The 11,007-nt window shown below is 43.1% G+C and overlaps 1 protein-coding gene across 1 annotated transcript in view; it reads right to left on the bottom strand.

Annotated features, from left to right (window-relative positions):
• Positions 1 to 1,777: 1,777 nt before the first annotated feature.
• ORC1 (origin recognition complex subunit 1) overlaps positions 1,778 to 11,007 on the bottom strand; it is a 32,492-nt gene continuing 23,262 nt past the window's right edge. The window contains exons 13-18 of the mRNA XM_036101408.2: positions 10,598 to 10,705; positions 10,161 to 10,310; positions 9,328 to 9,447; positions 4,987 to 5,156; positions 4,215 to 4,302; positions 1,778 to 2,121 (exon numbers count right to left, since the gene is read on the bottom strand). Coding sequence (XP_035957301.1) covers positions 1,930 to 2,121; positions 4,215 to 4,302; positions 4,987 to 5,156; positions 9,328 to 9,447; positions 10,161 to 10,310; positions 10,598 to 10,705 — 828 coding nt within the window. The 3' untranslated portion in view covers positions 1,778 to 1,929. The remainder of the gene's footprint in view (positions 2,122 to 4,214; positions 4,303 to 4,986; positions 5,157 to 9,327; positions 9,448 to 10,160; positions 10,311 to 10,597; positions 10,706 to 11,007) is intronic.

Raw genomic sequence — 11,007 nt, 5'->3', positions numbered from 1 at the left:
TTGGTGTTTTATTTCTGCTATGTATGTATAGATCCTTAAGCAATCTACAGCATTTTTTTTTGGCAAGCTTTAACACTGTATCATTGGTATCAGTACATCTATTCTTCAACTTCTTTTTCAATTCTATTTGTAAGCTTCGTTTACATCAATACTATATCTAGCTATTTTTCACTTCTCTGTGGTATTTCAAAGTATGAAAATAATTCACTTTCCCAAAGGCTTGCCATTATAGTGCTATGAACATTCTTGTACACAACTCCTGGGGTACAATGTGTTTGTCTAGGGTATATACCTAGGAGTGGGATTGCTGTCTCATAGGGTTTCTGCATTTTCCAGATTAAATATTACCAAATCATCTCCAAAGTAGTTTGTTTACATTCCTGTCAGTGGGGCATTTGGGTTCCAGTTGTTCCCTATGGTCCTAGAAAGGTTTTCTAATACATGTGAAAGGGTTTTGACTTGCAGGCCTCATTTACTATGTTTCCATTTTGTTGGTCATTTCATGTGTCTTATTCTGTAGATGACTTATTCACTCATTTTTCCTTCTTATTAATTGAATAATTCTTTACTCTGATACTGATCATCCATTATATGCAGTTATATATATTTTTCTGAATTATTTGCAGATGTTCTATTTCACTCATAAGTATTTCAAGAACGACATTCTCCTATATAACCACAATAACTGACCATTTACAAAGTTTAGCATTTACATAAAACTTACATAATATTTAGTCCCTAATAATGTTTATAATTTTTGTATCTCTAAGTCCACGACCCAGTCAAGGTTCACACAGTGCATTTAGCTATCTAGGTCTCAGTTTCTCTATTCTCCTTTAGTTTAGAAGAGTTCCTCCCTGGTTTTTTGGTCTTTTATGATACCGATGTTTTTGAAGAGGAACAGTTGCTTTGCATAATTTTATCTGATAATTTTCTCATCACTAAATTCGGGTCAAACGTTTCTGGCAGGACTATTACACAGGTGATGTGTTTTTCTCAGTGCCCGACATAAGGGGGCTTTGAATGTCAGTTCCATTGTTGGTTGGAAATATAAATATGAGAATTGCAGTTACACAAAAACCCTGCCAAGATTTTAACTGAAATAGATTTGTATTTAGAGATTACATCTCTTTATTAGATTTATTTCTTGTTATCTTATATTTTCTGTGCCTTCTAAGTCTTTTTTACTTAAAGATTTGTTTTTATGATAAATAGTAACTTTTTAAAAATTATATTTTCTAGCTATTTATATGGATTATTTATCACTGGTATTATTCCCAGTTGTTTTTTTATTTTTCCAAAGATTTATTTATTTCAGAGAGAGAGAAGGAGAAAGACAGCCTTAAGCAGACTCCACACTAAGCACAGAGCCCGATGCAGGGCTCGATCTTGTGACCCTGAGATCATGACCTGGGTTGAAACCAAGAGTTGGACAGTTAACCAACTGTGCCACCCAGGCTCTCCAAGCAGCAGTTCTCTTTTATAAACTAAGTTTGTTATATTCACATTGTTCAAAAGTTAAAAGATACATGACTTACAGTAAGTCTTCCTCTAAAGTCTGACCATAGCCATCTAGTTCCTTACCAAAGGCCACCAATGTAACCAATTTCTTACATATTCTCCCACAACTATTTTATACAGGTACACATAATTATGTGCATACCATGCTGCCGTTAAATTAATGGCAGGGTTAACAGAAAAGTCACATGAGGGCCTATTGTAGGAAGGATGGTTTGGTTTTTTAATCTGGTGTTTGTAATGACTGTAAACTTCTCACTCTAGAAAAATCAAATTATTTAATGGAAAATTTCAAAATATGTGACAGCCATTTCCATTCATTATGTTTTGCTACTACAATTCCATGTGCTTAGAAAGAGGAAATCAGGCCCTTTGAAAAGAGCTGATTACAGTCCTTCCCTGTGAAGCCCTTCACTCCTTCAGCGCGTACAGCACATCGTCCTGGCTGACGTTGAGCCGCACACGAAGAAGCAGGTCGTTCCTGCTGGGTTCCACGAGGAGGAGGCGGCAAGAGCTCAGGTGAGAGCACACTGCCATTGTCTCTGACATGGTGGGGTACGGGAGTCCCTCCATTCTGCACAGTGCCACATGTTGACTGTATACCTAGAAACGAAAAGCAAATCCGAGGTCAGACACCAGAAAGCGGGAGAGGAAAGGAAGGTAGTACTGGTTCTGTACCTGATCATTTATTTCTTCTTGTAGGCAAGTCAGATGCTTCTTATCCAGGATCCTCAATACCTTGAAGGCATCAACAGGTGCCTTGGTGGGGCACAAATGCGGGGGCAGAATGCTAGTTGGGCTTTGGAATCAGAACAGGTCTGAATCCTGGTTCAACTAATCACCTAAATATGCAACCCTGGGCAAGTTATTTTCACTTTTTGAGCTTTAGTTTTATCTATTAAATATACTGCCACATCCCTCATGTGTTAATGGATATATCTAGTAATTGTCACTTATACAAACAGTCCTAGTCTCCAGGGAGTGAGAGTTCCAAATGAGATTGTCATAATTCAAGTCAAATTTTGTTACAAGGGCATTTTCCTTAGCAGATAATAGTGCACAGGTGCTAAAGCCTTGGAAAAGCACAAAGGCCCAGGGAGAATACTGCATAAAGAGAGGCCAGGAGGACAGTGGGAAACATGGATTCCTAAAGCGCCCCCAGGGGGCCAGGCAAGCCTGCCACACTTCCTGGTCACCATTCTCTTTATAAATCACCCCCACCCCCACCCAGGCTGGGAGATTGTCAGGAGCGGGGATATTGACCAATTCAACTCAGGGTTCTTAGCACATCTTCACAGTTAATGACACATTATAGATGTTCAGGAAATGTTTACAAACTGAACTGAAAGCCACTCTGCTGAAGAGCTGTCTCAGGCTCTAGGAGAACAATAACGGGCAAACCTAACTAGCAGTTTAAAACAGAATTTAAAGAAGTAAAGAAAACGTGAAAGGAAGTACAGAAGTAGCTGGGCCTCTCCATTTCTATGTCTAAAGGCTTTTTTTTTTTTTTAAGATTTTTTAATTTTATTCATTTGACAGAGAGACAGCAAGAGAGGGAACACAAGCTGGGGGAGTTCGAGAGGGAGAAGCAGGCTTCCCACCGAGCAGGGAGCCCGACGCGGGGCTCAGGTCATGATCCCGGGGTCCTGGGATCGAGCCCCGCCTCGGGCTCCCTGCTCAGCGGGAACTTCTCCCTCTCCCACTCCCCCAGCTTGTGTTCCCTCTCTTGCTGTCTCTCTCTCTCTCTGTCAAATGAATAAATAAAATCTTTAAAAAAAAATATAGTCACACACACATGGACATACACACTCCCAGGTACACACTCAAACACCTTTAACAATCTCTAAAGGCAGCCCATTAACTATGGACACTAGTTTTAAATAGACCTCTAAGGCACTAGCCCTAGTGAGTCCTTTTACTCAGTAATTGAAACTATGCTCAAAGAGTGTTTGCATTGATCTTTGTAATTTGTTTTTAAAATGGGTCATTCTGAGAGCCTTATCCCCAGTACACCATAATTGTATTAGGGCAGTAACTCTTGTCTTTGTTTTGTTTTTAAAGATTTATTTATTTAGTTTGAGAGAGAAAGAGAGAGTGAGCACACGCAGGTGGGGAGGGGCAGAGAAAGAGCCCGATGCCATGCTCAATCTCAACACCCTGAGATCATGACCTGAGAAGAACCAAGAGTCCGAGGCTTAACAGAATGCGCCACCCACGCACCTCCTGTCTTACTCATCTTTGAATCTCTTACTCCTAGAATGGTATCTGGCACATAATACTCCTTCCATCTACTATGCAGAAACCAGTTGCTAAAGGTCTCTTTTCATGCAACTGAATACAACATCACACAAAAATAGGTGTTGGTCTAGGGCACCTGGGTGGCTCAGTCGGTTAAGCGTCTGACTCTTGATTTCGGCTCAGGTCATGATCTCAGGGTGGTGGGATCGAGCCCTGCATTTCCTGCTCAGAGGGGAGGAGATTCTCTTCTCCTTCTCCCTCTGCCCCTCCCCTTGCTCACACACTCTCTCTCAAATAAATAAATCTTTAAAAAATAAAGTAGGTGTTGCTCTGATATTCTTTGGCATAATTGGGTTGGCACAAATAGAGACAAACTCTTACACAGCCATTGAAATTCCCTCCTATTTAAAAGGCATCAAGAGCAAAATCTAAAAGGATTTAAAGAAAAGATCAATCACCTTTTGAAATGTTGCTTCTTCTAGTCCTGATCGACGGAACTCAGCAAGGATGGCTCTCAGGAAACTCTGTTCCAGAACAGAGGAATTTCTTAAAAGAAAATGAGATGTGAATTCTCATAAGTGGCTATACCACTGACTCAGAGAAAAGCCATGTAAAGTTATTCTCTGTCTTTAGAGAAGAGAGAGGAAAAAACTGGGAACAACTTTCTTCTGTATTATTCGGCAAGGTTTTGTCTACCCCCCTAAAGTTTCAAAATGATATAGAAAATGCCACTATGGAAGCCAGGGAACACAGCAACTACATCTGGAAATATACATCTGCCTCAGTGGGAGAGGAATAGCTGCTTCCTTCCTCTTGTTCCAATAGCACTTTACTTCACTCAGCACCTGGAGTGTAACTCAGTAAGTGGTCATGATTCTCCCACTCTCCTAGGTTTGCATTCCTATCTCCCTGTAGACTATGCCCCTTAAGAAAAGGACAGCGTCTTCAGTAAATGCAGGTTGAATGAATAAAAGCTTAGAAACTTCCATGGCCTTCCCACACTGTGGACCTCTCCTGTGGTCTTCCAAGAAAGGTTCAGGGTCAGGAAGCAGAAGCATCTTACTTTTTAAAAAACTGAATATATATGACATATAACATTATGCATTTTTAAGGCATACAGCGCGTTACTTTGAAACATTTATATATAAAATTGCCTTTGTAGTTATATTTGTCAAGTTACACATGATCATAGGACAATATTGTTATCCACATCCATTAGAAGCAACTTACTTGATGGCAGTGATATACGATGATGAGAACATCTCATCTACTGCTTGCAGTAAGTGGGCTACAGTGACTAGGCCAGGAGAGTCAGGCTCCTGGCAGGAGAACTCACAGATCTCTGTGGCACGCCTACAAATATCCAGGCAGCGTCGTGCATCTCCGGAAAGGGCTGCTACCTACAAGAGGGAATATTTTATTCCTTGAGGTCCTTTTACCATCTCAGCCCAAGAGAAAAACCAACAGATTCTGGGTTCAGCTAAAATAGAAAGGCAGTGCTGGGAATGGGCTGAAGCCTGACGTTATGTGCTTAGCCCCAGTGGGAACCTGGTGGGAGCCTGGATTTACATATTATGCTGCTTCTGGGACTCTTCCTTGAGTCCAAACCTATGTCTTGGATTTATGGATAAATCCATAATGGAAAAGGCAGGAATTCTCAGCTTTATTTAAAATCCGGGAAGTAAAACTTAAGAGACCACTGGCCCAAGATCATTATTGACCCACCTAGAAACACAAGTGTTCTCATTCCTTGCTTGAAGAGAACAATGTGCCCCAGAAGCAGTCAGCCAAAGCCAAGAGGCTGATGTGGAGCCTATTGATGGTAAAGCCAGAGCCTCAGTCTCCCTAACAGCATGTGGTAAATTTTGGAGACCACCTAGTCAATGGCTAAATGAACCAGGATCAAGAGGGAAGGAAGCCACAAAGCTGGAGAACACAGGGGAGTCTTTGGTTAGAGGACTCTGACCAACCCACAATGCCAATGACCCCATTGCTCCTTTCTTGCCATGCATGCAGATTCCCATCATAGAGAATCCTGTACTCTCTCCCAAGCTGACTCAGAAAGCCACCTGCACTTTAAATTTCACAGAGGAAATTCTTGGACTCTGCAGCCTGCAAGGATCTCTCAGTATTCCCAGTACTTGCCGGCAATCCCCACCATTTACCCAACAACCATCACAGGTAACATCCTGCCTGACGACATCCTGAGATAATTATTTCCTTCCAAAATTCACGCTAAGTTAAGTTTACAAGAGCAAATTGTATAGGTATATACATACACAACACAGCAAGATTAAAAGTGGTCATCTGTGGGAAGTGAGATGATCAGAGTTTATAAATGTTTTGTGTATGTTTTCAGGATGCAAATTTAAGACGTTCAAAACAAAGGTCACTTTTCTAGTAACCCAAGATAAAAAATGAGTATCAGCTTATATTCTCCCCTTCTCTGATTCTTCATATCCAATGGGTAAAGATGTCCCATAGATGCTTCCAGCCTACCACTTCCTTCCTCCCATCACCATTACCACTGCCTTGTGAGGCAGCACCATGTAGCCATTAATAACATGGACTCCAGAGCTACTGCAGAGGCCTAAAAACAAAGTGAAGCACGAAAACGCCCAAAGCAGTTCTTGCCCTGGGGGTATCCATGAACAGTGGTGACCATAAATACCCTTTTTCACTGCTGCTGCAGTGAAGGAGACACAAGAAAAGCTGGGGCCCACCCCACATGGAATCTAACAGAAGACCGTATATACACTTAGGCTCTGACCTCCACTACAGCCTCAGTATGAGGGTGAATGAAAGACCCACTGTGTGGAAGGGATGGAAAAATGGCCTGTGTGGACCCTGGTGCCAGGTACGTGTAAAAAAACGGAGTCTTTGCAACTACAAGCCTTCACGTGGATTTGTAGCCCAAATTTATGTTGTGTCTCCTAAAAACCTGAAGTGGAGATTTTGTTTAAAAATGGTCCCAGTTGATGGGGCACCTGAGTGACTCAGTTGTTGAACGTCTGCCTTCAGCTCAGGTCATGATCCCAGGGTCCTGGGATCGAGCCCCGCATCAGGCTCCCTACTCGGCGGGAAGCCTGCTTCTCCCTCTCCTGCTCCCCCTGCTTGTGTTCCCTCTCTTGCTGTGTTTCTCTCTCTCTCTCTCTCAAATAAATAAAATCTTCAAAAAAAAAAAAAAAAGGTCCCAGTTGATGGTGGCCCTTGGTAACTGACAGAAGCAAAAACAAATTCTAAATGAACTAACTTCAACCCAGTCCTCAATTAATTCTCAGAGGAAGCTCTAAGGAACACGAACATACAGGAAAAAATAAAAAATAAAATTAGAAAAAAAATCAAGACACAAAAACAAGGAAACAAGGCCACATACGCATGGGAAACAGCAATCAACAGAATTAGATGCACAGAGTTCAGATATCATAATTGTAAGAAACAACATAAAATAGGTATGTTTCTTTATAGGTATAGAAATGAAAGAGAGGTTTGAAATTACAGGCAAAATTTTGAGTAAAAACAGCATCTAAATTTGATGCCTTCTGAAACCAAGAACCCTAAAAAGGAAGGGAAACAACGGGAGAGGAGTGAAGAATATAATTCTCCAAGTTGGAAAGAGGTGGCAGAGTAGTGGTTGACTCCACAGACTGGAGAGAGCCAATTCCTAAGCCAGTATGGAGGAATCCGAGAAAAAAAATCTAAGTTACACTAAATATCTCCAAGTGCTCAGACGACAGCGATACTGGAACTAGAGGTAAAGGGGGATGTTTGGCTAAACTAAGGAGGACTGGCTGAAAGTTAACAAACTGATGCCAGGAGTTAGCAAACTACAGCCTGCCACACATTTTTGTACATAAAGTTTTATTGGAACACAACCGTGACCATTCATTTACCTATTGGGCATGGCTGCTTTCAAGATGCAAGGGCACAGTTGAACAGTGGTAACAGAGACCATTATAACCACAAAGCCTAAAACATTTCCTCCCTGGCCCTTCACAGAAAAAGTTCGCTGACCCTTGCCCTAGATTCCTTCTCCCATTTCATGCTGTTGGGTAAACATTAGGGCCATCAGGAAGGTTTAGGGCTCTGTGGCAAATTTTGTGCCTTGGTTATTTGTACGGTCGCTATAAAACTTTTTGCGCTGGAGATTATCCCTCTTCTACCATGGCAAGAGTCCAGAGATTTATTCTCAAGCAAGGATTAAGAGAAAGTCTCTGGGCCAGGGAACACTAGGTATTATTGCAGGGGAGGGGAGGTCCCTTACTAGATATAAATGGCTACTGTTTGCATGCTGAATTTGAAGACCTCCACCCTCTCTGACTCCAGCCTACCCCCCCACTCCCAGAATACTGCCCTCCAGGCAGGACACAGGATGCCTACTTGGGAAATCTGACTATTCTAACGGGAAAGAATTGAAGATACTGAAATTGGCCCAATCAGATTGCCCCACAGTGAAGTTCTCAGTGAACAAGCCCCACTCATGTGCTCAGAGCTCCCCAAAAGCTTTTTAATCTTCACTCATACATCAGAGTGGAATAACCAAGACATCTGAGGAAAGTCTCTAACAATGCAAGATAGAGACCAAATTCAACAGACAAAAAGCATCTTGGAGGAAAAGAGAAGACCACCTCAATAAACAGAATGGCATAAAAAAAGGACCCTTCAGAGAGACAAAAAGACAAAAAAAGAACTTTTAGAAAGATAGCAGAAGTGAAAAAACTCTGCCCAACAGAGGGGTTAAATGGTAACTCTTGAGCTCCAGAGAGCAAAGCTTGGAGACCAGCTCCCTGTCTGGCTCGCCTCTGACCCCCTGCAACCAATAGAGCACCCAGCTCTGAGCTGTCATTACATGTGCTGTGGCTCTAGGTACTCAGAATTCTGATCACTTCGGGCAAGAAGAACCAGAAATAAGTTTATAATTCCTTTAAGTGCTGAAATACTGCAGATGTGTGGTTTCTTGCATTCAGCTTGAAGCTCAGACATTTAACCCACTTCTGTTCCTCAGCAGCCTTGGAGAACAGTCTCGATTGGCAATTCTCCCAGTGAGCTTGGAGGATGTAGGTATCCAATACCTCACACCTATCCTGGAGTGTGCACCTTGCGAGGCACATTACAGACATGATCTTGTTTAATTCTCAAAACAATCCTATGAAGTAGATACTTTATTTCCATTTTTCAGAGAAGAAAACTAAGGCTCCGGAAGTTGTTAAGTAACTTCCATTTAAGCTTCCAATATCTATTAAGTATCAGAGCCAGAATTCCAACCAGGTTTGCTACTCAACGGCCTCTACTGCCCGTTTCATTATACAAAGCTGCCTGCCCCCTGAATCAATTCATCTTCATTTGTACAGAAGCCCACCATACTCATAACCTGCTGATTAATTATACAGTAAGAAAGTTAAAGAACTTTTCACACTTTTGTTTCTACTTTTTGATATTTATGTTTACAGGACTTTCTAAATTTCTCTTCATCTGCAGAGCACCCAACACAAGGCCTCACACTGGCAGGTGCTCAGCAGACTTGCCGCCTGGTTCGTAGGTGCAAGTAGGAGCTCCCCGAAGGTGACTTACCTTCCTGGCTACCAGCTGGATGGCATCGTCCTCAAAGGCCTTTATATGTCTGAGTCGGCATATTAGGATCTGCTGCAGTTGGCTGTGAGTATAGGGCTGGAAGGACATCCTGGTAAGACCCTGGAGAGACGAGACAATGGAGAACAAGTTCATTAATTAACCACTCTGACAGTGCTGCTGGACAGCCACCCTCAGGTCCCTAAGCCTGATTTCCAAGTGCCATGGAACAGGTTACACAGTCCAGCCTGAGACCGCCCCGGATTCCAGCTCCTTTCACTGCTGACAGCGACCGCCGGTCTCCTGCAGGGTGGCAGTGGTGCTCAAGTCATTTCTCATTTTGGTGAAGACAACTTTTCTTCTCCCAGAATCATTCAGAAGTAGATCAAGGCAGAGGTGCTCTAATTAGAGCGGGTGGGAGCATCTTCGGCTCTGCAGTAAGCACAGGCTCAGCTCCTGGCTTCACTCGACACGCTTCTAAGTCCCTGATGAAGGACCACGCCCCCAAGGGCGGCAGCGGTGGCGTCTGCCTTGCTCCCTGCTCTACTCCGTGCATCAATGCACGTGCTTTGCATTGAGGGGCGAGTGCTTCAGTGCGTTTAATAAACAATTAGACCTTCAGGGCTCTGTGCAGTTTAAGAGTACCCAGGTGGCAGAACACCAAGATGTGTTTGCAGAAAATCATGCAATGGTGATATATTTAATTACAGGAATTTCAGAAATCACATTTTGTACTTTTCCCACTTATTTTAGTTTCCTGTGTATTTAATTTTTAGAACTCCTTGGCCCAAATTATGGGTCTGTAAGAACGGCTTGAGAACAGCCCTAGGACCTACCAGTCGACTGGATACCCGGTTCATCATGATGCGCTCTGGCAGGTCCATCGTGTTGGCGATGGTCAGGACCACAAGCCGGGCCTCCTTGTGAGTGGGCCAGTCAAAGAGATTGTATAGTATGTCTTGTTTCTGAGTCCACAGAAGGTCAAGCTGCCAGGAAAGGGATAGAGATGCAGGATCAGCCACAGAACCGAGCCAGGGCCTCAGAGTGGAAGACCTGTTACCACCACTTTAGCTGCCTGTGCTTCTCAGGTCCCACCATGAGAGCAGCAAGGACATCAATGGACACAGGCCTCTCACCATCGAAGAACAGGCTCAGATGAATGAGGGATGAGAGAAAGGAGCCAGGACCTCCCTCTGAACCCAGCATTTGCTCCTGGAACACCACGATCAAGCACCATGCCACTTTTCCGGTCCTCCCGGGGGCGCCTCCTTACCTCATCCACAAGCAGCACGGTGGTTTCCTGAGAGGACCTCTGGGTCAGGAAGCGCTTTGCCAGCAGTTCTGCCGCGTGGTTAGCGGTTGCCTTTTGGCCGGTCAGCTTCTGCAATGCGGGGAATAGCAGGTGTGGTAAATGGGAAGGATTTTACTCTCCTGAGCTTAATGTTAAATTTGCAGTAGAGGAAGCAATTTAGTGTGAGGACTTTGGTATCCTAAATTCTGCCTTCCACTCTGGTCTTAACCTTAACCTGGAAGGAGAAGAGAAGGCACCAAAAGAGATGATAAAGTCTGTGTTTGAAATGCAAGTGAGCCACAGGCGGGTCCCAGAAGCATCTCCAAAATCATTACTGCATGACTCTATTTATAACTGGACATTACTTGTCCCAAGAAAACCACTAATGAATA

This window comes from Halichoerus grypus, chromosome 5, assembly GCF_964656455.1.
Source record: "Halichoerus grypus chromosome 5, mHalGry1.hap1.1, whole genome shotgun sequence".
NCBI classification, from domain to species: Eukaryota; Metazoa; Chordata; class Mammalia; order Carnivora; family Phocidae; genus Halichoerus; species Halichoerus grypus.
The sequence above is the reverse complement of the archived record's forward strand: the minus strand, read 5'-3'. Positions and strand labels throughout refer to the sequence as shown.